Source organism: Eschrichtius robustus, chromosome 16 (genome assembly GCF_028021215.1).
Source record: "Eschrichtius robustus isolate mEscRob2 chromosome 16, mEscRob2.pri, whole genome shotgun sequence".
NCBI lineage: Eukaryota > Metazoa > Chordata > Mammalia > Artiodactyla > Eschrichtiidae > Eschrichtius > Eschrichtius robustus.
The window spans coordinates 13,627,684-13,645,610 of NC_090839.1; the positions used below are offsets into that span (position 1 = coordinate 13,627,684).

A 17,927-nucleotide genomic window follows, 5' to 3' on the forward strand; every position below is an offset into this window, starting at 1 on the left:
CATTCACCCGCCGGCGGATGCAGTCACGGCCCTGCTCAGCTGCCCTCCCTCCCCCAGCCCCCCAGCCCCAGTGCCACTGCCCGTCTCATGCTGCACCTTCCAGGAAGGCCCTTCCCTGCACACGAGCCATGCCCTCCGGCCCCGGAGCTGCTCTCAGAGGGGCCTCCCTGGGACTGGGCTCGCCCTCACCCTCAGCCACAGCGCATCACCCTGGGTACCGTTTCTGTGCTCCTCCCACGGTGGACAGGTGTCCATCCGTGATGGAGCAGCTCGTTCCAATCACAGAGCCCGTTTGAGCCCGCGTCCAGCTAAGGCCGCTAGAGGGAGGTCTCGGCGTGGGCGGGAACGGTGGGGCAGCCGCCAGTTAGGAGAAGCGGCCGAGCGGGCTGGCCCAGGCCCGGGAGGCTGAGGCCCCGGTGTGTCTTGCAGAAGTGGCAGTGCGTGGAGGACGCCTCGGGGAAGCTGAAGCTGCACAAGTGCAAGGGCCCCGCGCGGCCCGGGGGCAGGGCCCTCTCCAACCTGGTGCCCAAGTACTACGCACAGGGCGGCGAGGCCTGCGTCTGTGACAGCGGGGATGAGCAACTGAGCCTGTCCGGACGCCGCCGGAGGAAGCTCTTCAAGAAGAGTACGCAGGACGGGAGGGGAGGGGAGGGGATGGGAGGGGAGGGACCGCACCGGGGCAGCCCGATTAGTTCATTCAGACAAATCCACATGCACCCCTCTCCTCTCGATGCACCCATCCCAGGGGGCAGAGAGTAATAAAGAAGGAAGGTAAGCTGACTGTGTCCAGGGCCAAGAAAAGCAGGACCACAAAGAGAAAGTGAGGAGGGAGGGATGCGCCCCGGGCCAGGGGGTGGGGCCCCTCTGGGACCAGAAGGAAGCCCCCCCGAGGGTTTTGAGCAGAGGAGCCAGGGTCAGATCTGTGTTTTCAAAGGATCCCTCCAGCTGCACTCCAGGCACTGGACCGGTTCACTTGCAAAGTGGCACAAAATTTCGAGTCACCCAACATGCAGGCTCCCAGCCGAGGTCGAGCCAAGGTGACGCTCTGCCTTCTCCTTTCAGCCCTCGTGTCTATTTAGTGTCATGTTTGTGGTATTTCGTATCTTTTTGCGGTGACTTCACTATCTAAAATGGCCCCAAGGTGGCGCTGACATCCTGTGTTGGGACCCCAAGCCCAGGGCGGCTGTGACGTGCTTTATGGAGGGGAACACGTAAGTGAGAAAGCTTCGTTCAGGCACGAGTCTTGGTGCTGCTGCCGTGAGTTCAATGTCAGTGAATCAACACGTGCGTTAAATTGGGTGTCTTTATTTTTTTTTTTTAATTTATTTATTTATTTATTTATTTTTGGCTGCATTTGGTCTTCGTTGCTGTGCACGGGCTTTCTCTAGTTGCGGCAAGCAGGGGCTACTCTTCGTTGCAGTGCACAGGCCTATCACTGGCCGTGTGATGGCTTCTCTTGTTGCGGAGCACAGGCTCTAGGCGCGTGGGCTCAGTAGTTGTGGCACGTGGGCTCAGTAGTTGTGGCGCTCAGGCTCAGTAGTTGTGGCGCACGGGCTTAGTTGCTCCGCGGCATGTGGGATCTTCCCAGGCCAGGGCTCAAACCCGTGTCCCTTGCATTGGCAGGCAGATTCTTAACCACTGCGCCACCAGGGAAGCCCAAATCGGGTGTCTTTAAACAGACATGACAGAGACACACATGCAATAAGACCCGGTACTGATGGTGGACAAGCGTGTTGTGACCTGAAGCTCGCAGGAATCTTACCCCGTATTTCCCCCAGGAGCACTGGTTCCGTACTCGCTAGTTCAGCATCAAGGTGATGCTATAGAACAGGACCACCGCAAATAACGGGAATCGACTATACAGTTGACCCCGAACAATGCGGGTTTGAACTCCACAGGTCCACTTGCACATGGATATTCTTTGATAGAAAATACTGTAGTTCTCCACTGTCTGTGGTTGGTTAAATCCACAGATGCAGAGAAACCACGGATACGGGGGGCTGACTATAAGTTATACACAGATGAACCCCACGTTGTTCAAGGGTCAACTGTACTTTGGAGGGAGGAAGAGCCCCCCATCCCAACTGGAGAAGCTGCCTTAACCTTCACCCCTCCCCCCAGCAGGGGCTGAAGAAGGACAGAAAGTTAGAAAACCAGCAAGCAGAGGAGGGGAAGGGGGAAGTCCTGTGGACCTGGCTGCAAGACTCAGCTGTCACACTGGGTAGTCATGACCCCGTTCTGAGGGTCAGCTCCCCTGGGAAGCACGCTCCCTGCCGAACGTTCAAATAAGGATGCGCCTGGGCTTTGAGGATGCTTGGCACGTTTCTGGGTGCCAAGGGCTCCGTGCCAGTGAGATCCAGTCCCCTGGCTAGAATGTCTTGCTCCCTGACCTAATGGGAGCCAAAGCCTAATTCGAGATTTTAGTTCTGTTTTCTTTCATTGTGGTACAGTATGCATTATCTAACGTTTACCGTCTTAACCGTTTCTAACTGTGGAGTTCAGTGGCTTTAAGTACATTGACATCGTTGTGCAACCATCACCACCGTCCATCTCCAGAGCTCTCTTTATCTGGCAAAACTGAAACTCAGTACCCATTAAACAACAACTCCCCATCATCCCTCCCCTGGCAACCACCCCTCTGCTTTCTCTGAATTTGACTGTTCTAGGTACTTCATGTAAGCAGAATCACACACCATTTGTCCTCTTGTGACTGCCTTACTTCACATGGCATAATGTCCTCAAGGTTCATCCTTGTTGTAGCCTGTGTCAGAATTCCCTTCCTTTTTCAGGCTGAATCAGATTCCCTTGTAGCCTAATTAGAGACTGGGTGTCTGGCGACAGGCTGAGGCCTCTTCCTGTCTTTGCAGAGGACACCTTCGTTACAGAGCAGGTGTGTCTCCATAACAACCCGGCTGCTGCCTCAAGTGGTGCATCCCAACTGATGGTCCCCCATTATGATTCCTCACAAGCTGATTAGTAACTACTAAGCTAATCTTTTTTTAGCGGATAAAATGATTGGTTGAATTACACAGCTAACATCTTGCTTCAGCATATGGCACACTGGGTAATGTTTAAGTAAGACAAGAACTTGCGACTCAGTTAAGCCTTTTTGTTTTTCCTATTAATTCTTAGAGGAGAGAAAAATGCACCTAAATAACTGAGACTCGGCTCAACCCAGGCCCTCCTGTGAGGACGGTGTGACATCACAGCCCCGTCTGATATGCCCCTCACAGCATCCTGGGAGCAAGGCGAGGGTGTTTCCTTACAGCAGACAGGAAAGATCAGCTCACACGGCCGCCTGGGGGACTTGGGCCCCGTCGCCTGGCCCAACATTCTTCCTCCTGCACGTGCCTGCCAGCAAGATGGTCTCTGTCAGTCCTTTCTGAGCAGCCAGCCTAGAGCAGGGGTTTTCAACGGGGGGTGAGTTTGCCCCCCCGGGACACTTGGCCGCGTGGTGACATTTCTGCCTGTCGTAATCGTGTGTGATGGGCAGCGGGAGGGATGCCCCTGGCATCCCGGGAGTGGAAGCTGTGGGCGCTGCTAAGCATCCTGGGAGGTACAGGTCAGCCTCCCGCAGCCGAGATTTAACCGGCCCCAGAGTGCTGCCGGTTGTGAGGTTGAGATGCCCCGGCCCAGAGCAGCTCAGACCCCGGCTCAGCCTAACCCACTGGGGTGTGGGTTGTGGGGTGAGGATGCAGGTAGAGCAGCCAACCCAGAACAGAGGGGAGACCCAGGACCCAGGGGGAGGAGATGAGGACCCGGGGGATGGGTCCACGTGGCCGGTGTTTATTCATTTCTTCTCCCAACAAAGCCGCAAGCCCTGCCATATGCCAGCTGCTGAGGTTACAGAGGTGAACTTGAGAGACATGGATGGGACCTCGGGGGTGAGGCCAGGTGTCAGCAAGTTAACAAAGTGGGAAGGTCACTTCCCTGGGTGCAAAATGCATGGAGGAAATGAAACAGTGGTGTGACCAGGCAGAGAGGGGCGGCAGCTGTAGGATGGGTGGTCGGTTGACATTTAAACGAGAGCCAAGTATGTAGAAGGAACAGGCCATGTGACTAGCAGAGGGGAAGTACTCTAAGTCAGGGGAAGAGGAAGCACAAAGTTCCTGTGGGTCCCACCCCAGAGAGCAGGCCACACTGCCTTGGGCTTGCCAGGCCTGGGGAGGTGGGAGGGCCCAGCTGTGACCTTGGGCGAGGATGTCACAGCTGCAGTGTCCCTAACTAGCAGAGCAGCTGCTGGATGCCAGCTTCCAGGTGCTGAAATATTTAGCAGGTCTGTTTCATGTCAAAATCCAAAGAGCCCTGGAAGGCAGGTATCTCATGAGAACACAGCTGCTTGGAAATTAACTCACTTGCCTGTGCGTTGGCTCAGGATTTGCACTCAGGCAATCAGAGTCCAGAGCCTCAGCTCTTTTTTTTTTTTTTTTTTAATAAATTTATTTATTTATTTTTGGCTGTGTTGGGTCCTCGTTGCTGCACGCGGGCTTTCTGTAGTTGCGGCGAGCAGGGGCTACTCTTCGTTGAGGTGTGCGGGCTTCTCATTGCAGTGGCTTCTCTTGTTGCGGAGCACGGATTCTAGGCGCACAGCCTTCAGTAGTTGCGGCACGCAGGCTCAGTAGTTGTGGCTCACGGGCTCTAGAGCGCAGGCTCAGTAGCTGTGGCGCAAGGGCTTAGTTGCTCCGCGGCATGTGGGATCTTCCCGGACCAGGGCTCAAACCCGTGTCCCCTGCATTGGCAGGAGGATTCTTAACCACTGCGCCACCAGGGAAGCCCCCAGAGCCTCAGCTCTTGGCCACTGGGTTAGGAAGTGCCCCGTTCCCAGTACATGTGGTAGGGAGGGCACCTCCAGGACCCTGGAAACAAAGACACCTAGGGTGACAAGGAGAGCAAGTGGTGTGGCTTCAGTCCCGGAAAAGGTGTACACCAGGGCTGGCAGGCTTTTGCTGTAAAGGGCCAGAGAGTAAATATTTGAGGCTGTGGGAGCTAAACAATCTTTGTGTCAAATGCGCCATTCCATCGCTGTGGCAAGAAAACAGCCAAGGACTCTGCAAATGGTTGAGAGTAACTTATGTACAAAATCAGGCAGAGGGCAGGATTGGGCCTGGAGGCCATAATTTGGGGACCCCTGGGTGCATGGCTGGGTGGGTGGAGAACTCCAGAGCAAGCAACACAAAGGAGCGGAAAGAACCCGTTGGGTCTGCTTCCTGGCCCCCTTGGGCAGGTGTGACCTCCTCCCACAGGGAGATCAGCTCAGTACTGTGTGCGTTTCGGGCCCGGGCACTGTGGCTTCACGGAGACTGAACTCAGGGAGGAAAAAACCAAGGAGAAAGCTGCCCAGAGTCAGAAAAGGCCCAAGGCTTTGTCAGAGAAATGCCTCTCCTGGACCTGGACCCCCAGATCCTTTGGCCCGTGAGACTCTGATACAAGGAGGAAAGGTACAAGCAACCGCCCCGGGGTCGGGGGGTTGGGGGATGTGGAGCAAGGCCAGATCCTGGAGCCCTGGCCCCGGGCCATGCGGAAGAGGGAACCCCTTCCTCCCTTCTTGGGCCCCACCACCCGGCCTCCAGCCAGTCCTCGACCTTTGGTTGCCACCTGGTGGTCATTAGGAGCCCAGCAGAAACCCGGCTCGGGCCTGGCTCCAGGCCCTGCTCCAAAAACAGATGGATGTTTCAGGGCAGCGGGGTTACAGACTTGAGGCAGGCCTGGGTCAGACCTAAAATGGAAGGAGGAGCGGGAACTGTGGCCAAACGGGAAACACTCTGCCCCGTCGGAAGAGGCAGCACATCAGCTCCTGCCCCGCCATCCACGCTGCCTGTGGGCCCGATGTAGGCGGCGCATCTCCCGTTTTCTCTTCAGAAGCTAGAAATCTGTGCTCCTCCGTGACCACCCTCCCCCAACCCCATTTTTCTGAAGTGTTAGCAACTTGATCAATTTTGTCTTTTCATATACAGAAGATACAAGAGATCTGGGCTCTGACTTGAGCCTGTGTTGAGAGGGGGAAATTTACCCCCTGCCCCTCTCGAGTTCTCTTGGCCGGTCAGATAATTAACTTGACACAAGACAGATGAACAGGAGAAAAAAATTAATTCATACACAGAGGTCTCATAGAAATGGGACCCCAGAGCGACCAAAGCAGGTTGTTTACACATCATTTTTAGACAAGGAAACAATTATTTGTGAAGATTTAAGAACAAAGGGGCTGGTACTTGGGGCAGCAGACTAATGAAGGAGTAAAGTTAGTTTATACAGCTTTCTTAGCCTTGAATTCCCTGACTCTGGAGATAAGGATGCTTTCTCTTCTCCTGGTATAGGGAAGGGACCTTCACATGGGAGATTTATTTCCCACTTTTAGGGGGGAAAGAGGAGGGTCAGTGTTTTTTTATGTTTTCTTTGGCCACCAGCTGTTTCTTAAGTAACTTTAACTCAAAAGAACCAATATGCCATTGTGGCGTATCTTGGGGTGACCTGCTCTGAGCCCCAACCGTTCCCTCCTCTAAAACTGACCAGGAAGTTTCACATTTTAAAAGGAGGGTTGGTGGCCATGGAGAGAGAAATCAGGTTAGGAGCTGAGTGCTAAGAGCTCTGCGAAGGGAGAAAAGAACAGAGATTAGAATGAGGATGAACAAACAAAAGAACAAACCAAAGCCCCTTCTCCACCCCCATTAAACCAGTCCCCAGTCCAATAGTGTAGGTCAGTCCAATAACATGGCCGCGCTTCCCTCCACTGATAGAAAGAGTTAACCTTCTCTTTTACTAGAGGTAAGGTGGGCACTCCTTGTCCCGTTCGGGTTACACAGGAGCAGTGTTTTCACCAGTGGTACACAGGCTCCTTGCTGAGCTCCTTTAAAGCTCGGTTCTGTCACTGAGCCAAGGAAGTCCAGATTTCTGGTCCACCCATATATATAGTGTGGTATTGGGCAGCTTAATCAGGGGAGCAGCTGTAATACCCCAAGTTGTACAAGGGTGGCTGGTGAGCCACCCAGGACACTTCGTGAGTTGGCAGATGTTTATACTAAAAAGGGTAGTGGCAGGGTCACCTCCAGTCTCCATGAGAGGTTTGAAGATGCCACCTGTGGAATCAAACCCCTGAGTCTGACTGCAGTACTGTCCTGGCCTGTCACCCAGGAAAGGTCCAGTGTTTGTGTTCAATGCAAAGGGAAATTTTTCACCTATTGTTTTTAGCCTGGGCGAGGGACAGCCCTTGAGCTTCTATAGAGGTTTTCCGGTGCCCCGATAACCCCCCAGAAGAAGAGACAGAGCGATGTTTTTCGGTCGTGGAGACCATTCCCTGTCATTGAACCAACTTCTGTACCGAGTCCACGGTGCGCACATTGGCAGGAACGCAGACCAGCTCAGGGGCACTTGTACCGCCTAGATGTTGACACAACCAACAGTCAGATTGATTGATTGACGTGGCCAGGCGTTGGTAAACCAGCACAACGGGGTGTTTGGTTTATGCCTGACCTGTTGACAAAGTAAAGGTTACTAAGCAAGACACAGGTTGAAAAGGAGCCCATAGTGGAGACTTTTAGAGGAGAAGTAGGCTAGATAGACAAGCACTCTCCGTTCAGCCTCCTGATAATGATAATGAATGTGGGAAAGTGGTCATTAGTAAGAGAAGGTGACTGTTTGTTTGTTTAGCGTGTGAATATGTAGGGAGTCTTAAAGGGGGGGGATAGGTAAAAACGAAGTTTTTTAAATTTATTTTATTGAAGTATAATTGATTTACAATGTTGTGTTAATTTCTGCTGTACAGGAAAGTGATTCAGTTACACACACACACACACTATATATATATACACATGTTTTTTCATACTCTTTTCCATTATGGTTTATCTCAGGATACTGAATATAGTTCCCTGTGTTATACAGTAGGACCTTGTTGTTTATCCATTCTGTATATAATAGTTTGCATCTACCAACCCCAAACTCCCCATCCTTCCCTCCCCCACCCCCTCTACCCCTTGGCAACCACGAGTCTGTCCTCCATGTCTATGAGTCTGTTTCTGTTTCATAGATATGTTCATTTGTGTCGTGTTTTAGATTCCACGTATAAGTGATATCATATGGTATTTGTCTCTTTCTGACTTAACTTCGCTTAGTATGACAATCTCTAGGTCCATCCATGTTGCTGCAAATGGCATTATTTCATTATTTTTTATGGCTGAGTAATATTCCATTGTATATATGTACCACAGTTTCTTTATCCATTCATCTGTCCATGGACATTAAGGTTGCTTCCATGTCTTAGCTATTGTAAATAGTGCTGCTGTACGTAGGGGTGCATGTATGTTTTCGAATTAGAGTTTTCCGCAGATATACGCCCAGGAGTGGGATTGCAGGCGAAGTTTCTTGATCCGTGATCTTGGGAAAAGCTATCTAATTCATGATGCCAGCTGCTTCCAGGCCTGGGAAGTGGCCCTGGAAATCCTTACTCTGAGGTCACCTGTGGGGACTGTCTCCCAGCTGTCTTGAGAGAGATGGTCTAGGCCAATTTGGCATGGTTTGCATGAACCCAAGACGATTTTCCCTTTATTTTGGTGGTAACATAGGGAGTGTAGGTAGGTAGCAGTACCTCATAACGTCCTTCCCAGAGAGGTGACAATGCATGTTTTCTTCTAAAGTCCTTGATGTAAACCTGGTCTCCTGGTCAAAAGGGATGTCAGGGTGTCAGGGAGGCTGCGCCCCTTTTCCCTCTTGGCAATAAGCTTCAGGTACACTAGTCAGTTCTTGTAGGCAGCTGGTCAGAGCATCACATTATTCACTTATGGTCCCACAATGTCCACTTAATCCAGAAATAGAAAGTTTAGAGATGCCAGTAGGCATGGGTTATCCAAGCACTATTTCAGAAGAGGTTAATCCATGTCTCCTATTGGAGTATTCCTGATCCTTATACAGGCCAGGCGCAAAGCTTCTGACCATTTAAGCCCAGTTACTTGCCAGAGCTTTTCCTAAAGTCCTTTTATATCTAGATTTTTATGTTCCACTTGCCCTGATGGTGGAGTTATGGTACAGAGTATGGAATTTTAATGAGTACCCCAGAGTTTTTGCAAGCAGATGGTTTATCTCTGCTATAAAATGAGTTCCTTGGTCTGATTCAATCCATAAAGGAATGTCAAAATTAGGAATAACCTCAGTTATTAATTTCATTACCACTGTGTGGCATCACCACATCTAGTCGGATGGCATTCAGTCCCTCCACTAACCACGTAAAAGATAACCAAATAGCAAGAATAGCCTAAAGCTGGGGGCGAATCTATAAGATCTGTTTGGAGTGCCACAAAGGGCAGTGTGGGCCTGGTTAAGACTTCCTGGGGCACACCGATTTCTCCCAGAAGTTAGGTGCAATTCACTAGTAGTGCACTGGGAAATAATTTGGTCAGAAATTCCATGGCTGCCAGGGCAAAACCACTCTCCTGTCTGCACAGTACATCTCATTTGATGGGAGGTAAGCTCAAGCCACAAGGTCAAAGGAAAAGGAGCCACCTGAAGTACATGTGGCCCAATGTCTAATTTATCTGATCATTGTTTGGTACCTTTTTTGTGCCATTTGTCCTATTTAGATTGTGGGGCATTTGCCTGATAGTTAATATCAGTCAGGGATAAAGGCAGGTTTAAAAAGTGGGTGGAGAAAGGATAAAGGGGGCATTTCGAGCTGCAATTTTAGCAGCTCTTTCCACCCCATCATTTCCTAAAGATAAAGCATCAGTCTCCTGAGCAGTGAACAACAGCAGCGTTAGAAGCGAGGTGACTAGCTTATAACAGGGCAGCAATTATATACCCGTTAGCACTAGGAGAACCTGCAGAAGTCAGGAATCCACGGGATCTCCAAATCGTACCAACACCATGGCAGACTCCAAAAGCATCTTTGGAGTCTGTGTAAATGGTGGCAGTTTCCCCTTTGCTCGTGTGCGTGCTCCAGGAAGAGCGATGAGTTCAGCCGCGTGGGCTGGTCTCACAGTGGGCACAGAATATGCCTCAAGTGGTTCACGTGGGGAGCCACAGCATAACCAGTTATTATGTTTCCCTGGAAACTTCGTTTAGTGGAGCCATCACAAAATCGAAGTAAGTCTGGGTTGTCTAAAGGGATGTCTGAGAGAGCATCTCGTGGCTTTGAGACCGTTCCTGTAGTTGCGAGGCACTCGTGTGGTGTGGAGTGGGGCTCTCCACCATCAGGGAGGGGGGTAAAGGAGCCAGATTTAGAGTATTAATGATGGACGGTGATGGGTAGGTTAAGAGCCTGCTCACAGGTGGTCTCTCGCCACGCAGAGAAGTGCTGCATCCTGTGAACTTGTAACGTGGCAGACACAGCATGGGAAACAGAGGTGACTGGGGGAGCCTATGGTTAGAGCACTGGCTTTGTAGTCAGCATGGCCACGTACATGAGGGGGGCGTACCTGGTGCCGTAGAGTCTAACTGACATGAGAAATACGCCGTAGGACTTAACTGAGGCAAAAGGCTGTCCTAGAATGCCAGCAGTAATCCCATCATTTTCATGGCCATGTAGATGAAAAGGTTTATCACGATCAGGTAAGCCAAGAACCAGAGGTGTGGACAGAACTAATGTAAGGCTTCGTAGGGGAGCAGAATTTGCTACCCTAAAATACATCTCTTTGGCATATTATCTTGAGCTGGTTATTTTCTAGGAAAACAGCAGACACAGGGGAAACTGAAAACCTAGTGGGAGTTGCCCTTTTGCAAGAAACATTGACGTCTGTAAGGGAAATCTCCATTTGTAACGGTGTCTCCCTCTCTGTCCCTGGAAGAGGAGGTTGACCAAATCTCTGGAAACTCTTCTCCGCGGAGAGGGCCAGGGCTTAAATCTGTGTCACAGTCACCCTTGTTTACTGTGCTTTTCCTGGTCGCCTTCCCTGACTGGATCTCCCACCCTCTACATCCTCTTTCGTCTTTGGCTGAGGGTGTGTTTCAGGTGAGGGCTTCCAGGTTTTTCCGGGTTTCTCCCATGGATACGTTATTAAACTTTTTTTGATTTTCTCCTGTTAACGTGTCTCAAGTCAACTTAATTCTTAGACCAGCCAGAAGAACCTAGAAGGGTAGAAGGAAAACTTCTCCCCGACGGCTATGCCAGTCCTTGTTACCGGTCTCCCTTGAGAGGTAAATGCAGAGAAGGTGTGCGTCAGGTGCATGGGATTGAAGAGGAATCTGAGCAGAGCTCAGTTACCTTAACCAGGCTGGGTCAGCAGGAGTCGAAGTGAGGGTAACAGCTGGGTTAGGGACCACAGGGTGCCCGGGAATTACAAGAGTTTATGGCTCTTAGGGCTTGTGCAAATCGAGAGATTTGATTCCCATCTGGGCCAAATTTACCTTCTTTCATTACAAATTTACCTACTTTTATTTGGAGTGTGACAGGGTGAGGAAGTAAAAACAAGCACACCCAGCTCTACGAGAGTCTGTCATAGGGTTAATTCCTCGCTTTGTATCTCTTTGCAGAGAAGGGACCTGTTTATTTTTCTTCCAGGTCATGCATACAGGCTCAGCACTTAGTAGCAATCCAACTTCATTGGCATGTGTGGCCCAGGGACTAATTGGGACATCTGTTAAAGACTCACCCTCTTCAGAGGAATTTAAATCAGGACGAGTTTCTAATAAGGAAAGTAGGAGATTTGGGGCTTGGTCTGAGGGCAAGGAAATAAAAACGCCCTTCTCATTACGTTGTAGAGTAGCATTAAATTTACGTAACAAATCTCTACCAAGAAGGTTTGCTGGTGAGCAGTTGGAAATTAGATATGATGGGTGTTAAGAGGCCCTAAAAGATATGAGGGTGGGCTGAGATGTGGGTAATGTAGTAGGTTGTCCAGAGACTCTGACTGCTTGGATAGAATCAGCAGTGACAGGTTGAGATAAATCCTCTGAGCGATGGTAGAGGAAGGCACACTGGTGTCAATTAAGAAATCCAGTGTCCGATCCTGATCCTCTATTTTAAGTAGCCTCTGGGGTGCAACTGAGGATTGGCTGACCCCGTCATTTGAGAAGGAATTGTCCCTCAGAAGGAGAAGAATGAACTTTCTGGGCATGCTGGGGCTTAGGGGGATTGTTTCTTAAACTTTCCTTTCTCTTGAGTGTAGGACAAATTTCTCTTCCATTGTCCTGATTTCTTATAATATCTGCAGTTGTCTGGAGGCAAACAGGAAGAGCTCTGAGTGAGCCTGGAGTTACTCTCAGAGTCATGCTTTTGTTTTCTTTTTTTTTATTGAATTATAATTTACAATGTTGTGCTAGCGTCTGGTGTACAGCATAGTGATTCAGTTTTATACATATATTCTATTTAGTTCCCTGTGCTATATAGTAAGACCATGTTATTTATCTGTTTTATATATAGTAGTGTGTATCCGCTAATCCCAAACTCCTAATTTATCCCTCCCCCACCCCCTTTCCCCTTTGGTAACCATAAGTTTGTTTTCTCTGTCTGTGAGTCTGTTTTGTAAATAAGTTCATTTGTGTCATATTTTAGATTCCACATGTAAGTGATATCGTGTGGTATTTGTCTGACTTACTTCACTTAGTATGATAATCTCTAGGTCCATCCATGTTGCTGCAAATGGCATTATTTCATTCTTTTTATGGGTGAATGTTATTCCATTGTATATACATACCACCTGTTCTTTATCCATTCCTCTGCCAGTGGACATTTACGTTGCTTCCATGTCTTGGCTATTGTAAATAGTGCTGCTATGAACATAGGTGTGCATGTATCTTCTCGAATTATAGTTTTGTCTGGGTATATGCCCAGGAGTGAGATTACTGAATGATATGGCAACTCTATTTTTAGTTTTTCAAGGAACCTCCATAATGTTTTCCGTAGTGGCTGCACCAATTTACATTCCCACCAACGGTGTAGGAGGGCTCCCTTTTCTCCACACCCCCTCGAGCATTTGTTATTTGCAGACTTTTTTTTTTTTTAAACTACACTTGCCATTCATCTTCTTTTTAATTTTATTTATTTTTTTTATTTTATGGCTGTGTTGGGTCTTCGTTTCTGTGCGAGGGCCTTCCCTAGTTGAGGCAAGTGGGGGCCACTCTTCATCGCAGTGCACGGGCCTCTCACCATCGCGGCCTCTCTTGTTGCGGTGCACAGGCTCCAGACGCGCAGGCTCAGTAATTGTGGCTCACGGGCCCAGCTGCTCCGCGGCACGCGGGATCCTCCCAGACCAGGGCTCGAACCCGTGTCCCCTGCATTGGCAGGCAGACCCTCAACCGCTGCGCCACCAGGGAAGCCCAATTTGCAGACTTTTTAATGATGGCCATTCTGACTGGTGTGAGGTGGTACTCATTGTAGTTCTGATTTGCAGTTCTCTAATAATTAGTGATATTGAGCATCCTTTCATGTGCCTATTGGCCATCTGTATGTTTTCTTTGGAGAAATGTCTATTTAGGTCTTCTGCCCATTTTTCGATCAGGTTGTTTGGTTTTTTGTTACTGAGTTGTATGAGCTGTTTGTATATCTTGGAAATTAATCCCTTGTCAGTAGGATCGTTTGCAAATATTTTCTCCCAGTCCTTAGGTTGTCTTTTTGTTTTCTTTGTGGTTTCCTTTGCTGTGCAAAAGCTTATACATTTGATTAGGTCCCATTTGTTTATTTTTGCTTTCATTTCTATTGCCTTGGGAGACTGACCTAAGACAACCTTGGTACGATTTGTCAGAGAATGTTTTGCCTGTGTTCTCTTCTAGGAGTTTTATGGTATCATGTCTTACATTTAAGTCTTAATTAAGCCATTTCGAATTTATTTTTGTGTATGGTGAGAGGGTGTTGATTTACAAGCAGGCGTCCAGCTTTCCCAACACCACTTGCTAAAGAGACTGTCTTTTCTCCATTGTATACTCTTGCCTCCTTTGTCGAAGATTCATTGACCGTAGGTGTGATGCTTTTGTTTTCCTAAAGGTTCAAATTGCAAAGCAAGAATTGTCGCTTTTAATTCTTTTTTCTGCATTCCTGGAAACTATTTTCGAAGAATCGAGCTCCAGCCTCCATTATTACAATCAGCGGTGGCCTAGACCAACCAACCACACTATTGTGAATTTGCTTTCTGATATCAGGGAGACAGTTTCCCATGAGAGCAGATATGAAGAGATTCCTGTGCACTGGGGCTTCCAAGTTAAAGGCAGTGTGCCTTTGAAAAGTTTGCATGAAATGTTCAAAAAGGCTTTGGGATGCTTTCCTCCCGAGTACAGAATTCAACCTTAAACTACTTAACTTTAGGGCGAAAGGCCTCAAATATCGCTCCTGTCAAATCTTGACTGTCAGCCTCCAGCTGAGCCTCTTCCTGGTCATTTGCAGGCCTAGGAGAGGTTCCCGCATTCAGGGGGTAAGAGGTGGAGTCAGAGTGTTTTTTAATATCATTTTTTTCCCCACCAGCTGTGTTTCAAAGAACTTTAATTCAAAATAATCAATATGCCATTGTGGCATCTTGGGGTGGCCTGCTCTGAGCCCCAACACCTGCACGCCCTCAGTTCTCCATAGGTGACTTAGAGCTTAGAAAAAAACACCTCTCAGCCCCACCTCACTGCCCACCCTGTGGAGAGCATCCAGCTCACTGCTGGGGAAATAGACTCGGAGAAGATCAGTGACCTCCCCAAGCCCCCCCCCTCCCTTTTCTGTCTGGGAGAATGTGCTGCTTGGCTCTTTTTTCCCCAGTTCAAATTAATGGGGTTTTTGATCTTGTTTTGTGGGGTTTTACGGCAGTGTAATTAACATATTACATTAGTTTCAGGTGTACAACATTGTGATTCGATATTTGTATATATTGCAAAATGATCACACCAACAAGTCCACTTAACATAGTTACAAAAATTTTTTTTTCTGGTGATGAGAACTATTAAGACCTATTCTCTCAGCAACTTTCAAATATGCAATACGGTATTATTATTAACTATAGCCACCATGCTGTACATTACATCCCCAGGACTGCCTGACTTTGTAACTGTAAGTTTGTACCTTTTGACCCCCTTTGCCCATTTCGCCCACCATTCCTACCCCCCACCCCCCCATTTGGCAACCACTAATCTGTTCTCTATGAGCTTGGTTGGTTGGTTGGTTTTAGATTCCACAGATAAGTGAGATCATATGCTATTAGTCGTTCTCTGACTTATTTTGCTTAGTATAATCCCCTCAAGGTCCACCTCTGTTGTCACAAACAGCGAGATTTCCTTCTATTTGATGGCTGAGTAATAGTCCAGCGTGTGTGTGTGTGTGTGTGTATGTGCCGCATCTTCTGTATCCATTCATCCATCAGTGGACACTTAGGTTATTTCCATATCTTGGCTATTGTAAATAATGCAGTGAACATGGGGGTGCAGATGTCTCTGAGTTAGTGTTTTTGTTTTCTTCAGATAAATATCCAGAAGTGGAATTGCTGGATCATAGGGTGTTCTATCTTTAATTTTTTGAGGAACTTCCATACTGTTTTCCAAAGTGGCTGCAACAATTTACATTCCCACCAACAGTGCACAATTGCTCCCTTTTCTCCACATCCTCGCCAGCATGTTATTTTGTATTTTTTTGATAATAGCCATTCTGACGGGTGTGAGATGGTATCTCACTGTGGTTTTGATTTGCATTTCCCTGATGATTAGTGATGTGGAGCAGCTTTTCATGTACCTGTTGGCCATCTGTATGTCTTCTTTGGAAAAATGTCTGTTCTGATCCTCTGCCTGTTTTTCAATTGATCGTTTAGGGGTTTTGCTATTGAATTATATGAGTCTTTATATTTTGGATATTAATGGCTTATCAGTTTTTATCGTTAAGTGGATGTTGAATTTCGTAAAATGCTTTTTTCTGCATATATTGAGATGACCATATGATTTTTATCCTTCATTTGTTAATGTGGTATATCCCATTGATTTGCAGATGGTAAACCATCCTTGCATCCCTGGAATAAATCCCACTTGATCATGGTATATGATCCTTTTAATGTATTGTTCTATTTGGTTTGCTAATATTTTGTTGAGGATTTTTGCATCTATGTTCATCAGAGATAACTAGCCTGTACTTTTCTTGTAGCATCCTTGTGTGGTTTTGGTATCAGAGTAATACTGGCCTCGTAAAAATAAGTTTGGAAGTGTTCCCTCCTTTTCTATTTTTGGAAGCATTTGAGAAGGATTGGTATTGATTCTTCTTTAAATGTTTGGTGGAATTCACCAGTGAAGCTGTCTGGTCCTAGTCTTTTTGTTTGTTGGAAGGTTTCTGATTACTGATTCAATCTCCTTAATTATATCCAATTTTTTCCCTTTTTTTTTTTTTTTAATTGACATGAACGTCACATAACAAAATTACCGTTTTTACAATTTTATAAATATACAATTCAGAAGCATTTAGTCCATTTACAATGTACTGCAACCATCCCGTCTAGTTCTAAAACATTTTCGTCACCCCAAAAGGAAATCCATCACCCTTCTCCCCCATCCCATGGCAACCACTAGTTTGCTTTCTGTCTCTACGTCTTTACCTATCCTGTATATCATATAACTAGAATCATACAATGTGTGCCTTCTGTATCTGACTCCCTTCACACGTTAGTGTTTCTGACAGCCGTCTGCACTGTTGCTTCAGTTCTCCGTGTCCGAATCCGCCATCGTGTGGATGTCCCTGTTTACCTATGCACAGCTCCTCCTTGAGATTCTCTCAGGCCAATTCCTTCTTAGCTCTGGGACTTCAGTTTCCCCAAGTGAATCACCTTGAGGTCCTTTCCACTGGGGTCCAGGGCCCACTTTCCCGGTAGGTAGGTTTCCTGAGCCCCCCAGTCTCGGGCAGCACTGAGGCCCTGGCTTGGGAGCACAGCCCTGTCTGGATCAAGAGTCTGCTGCCCAGGGAGCCTGGCGAGCCTGGCCAGCCTGCGCAGCCTCCCAGCCCAGCCACCCCTCTGACCCCACAGAGTACAAGGCCAGCTACGTCCGGAATCGCTCCATCCGCTCAGTGGCCGTCGAGGGGCACCACGTCGGCCTGGACGACTGGTCCCAGCCCCGCAACCTCACCAAGCGGCACTGGCCAGGCGCCCCTGAGGACCAAGACGACAGGGACGGCGGGGACTTCAGTGGCACCGGGGGCCTTCCGGACTACTCAGCCCCCAACCCCATTAAAGTCACACATCGGTGAGAGTCTAGGGTGGGGGTCGGGGGGGGGGAGGGGGCTGGACCTTGGCAGGGGCGCCCACACCTCTCGGGCCCCTGCCTGGGCCCCCTCAACGCCCCGAGGGCCCCACATGACCCCTTCTCTCGAACAGGTGCTACATCCTGGAGAATGACACGGTCCAGTGTGACCTGGACCTGTACAAGTCCCTGCAGGCCTGGAAGGACCACAAGGTGCACATTGACCACGAGGTAACGGGAGTCTGGGCCGGGAGGGTTCTCACGACCCCGAGCTTGGCGGGGCCACCAGCCACAGCCGGAGGCAGGGAAGCCAGGCCCAGGGGAGGGAGGCCCCGCGGAATCCTTCACCAGGGCCAGCAGTGTCGGTCCTGGCCTCAGACAGACAGCTCCTGCCGGACTGGGGTGGGGGGAACAGCACAGCCACGTCGTACCCCTTTGTGATCTACAAGATGCTCACACCACACTCAGCCCTTCCAACAGGCCTCGGGGGAGACTTTGAAGTCCCCCATGGGCTCAGCTGGTTCTCGGGCAGGACAAGACAGGAGAATGACCCACAGTTCCTTCAGCAGGTGGAACCAAGGACCCCCGCCTCAGCACCCACAGACGCGCACAGTGGCTGGGAGGCCCCGCCAGGCCAGCCCTGCTGACCCAGCCCCCCCAGAGGCTCACGGCCTCCTCTCCTGCTCCCTCCCTCAGATCGAGACCCTGCAGAACAAAATTAAGAACCTGAGGGAAGTCCGAGGTCACCTGAAGAAAAAGCGGCCAGAAGAATGTGACTGTCACAAAATCAGGTGAGGAGGTAGCAGAAAGCCCCTGGGAAG

At 49.0% G+C, this 17,927-nt stretch overlaps 1 protein-coding gene across 4 annotated transcripts in view; it reads left to right on the forward strand.

Annotated features, from left to right (window-relative positions):
* Positions 1 to 17,927, forward strand: part of SULF2 (sulfatase 2) — a 143,028-nt gene that overhangs the window by 119,088 nt on the left and 6,013 nt on the right. For all 4 annotated transcript variants that reach the window (XM_068524425.1, XM_068524426.1, XM_068524424.1 and 1 more), the window contains exons 11-14: positions 430 to 625; positions 16,893 to 17,109; positions 17,241 to 17,337; positions 17,803 to 17,897. In XM_068524425.1, the coding sequence (XP_068380526.1) occupies positions 430 to 625; positions 16,893 to 17,109; positions 17,241 to 17,337; positions 17,803 to 17,897 (605 nt within the window). The remainder of the gene's footprint in view (positions 1 to 429; positions 626 to 16,892; positions 17,110 to 17,240; positions 17,338 to 17,802; positions 17,898 to 17,927) is intronic.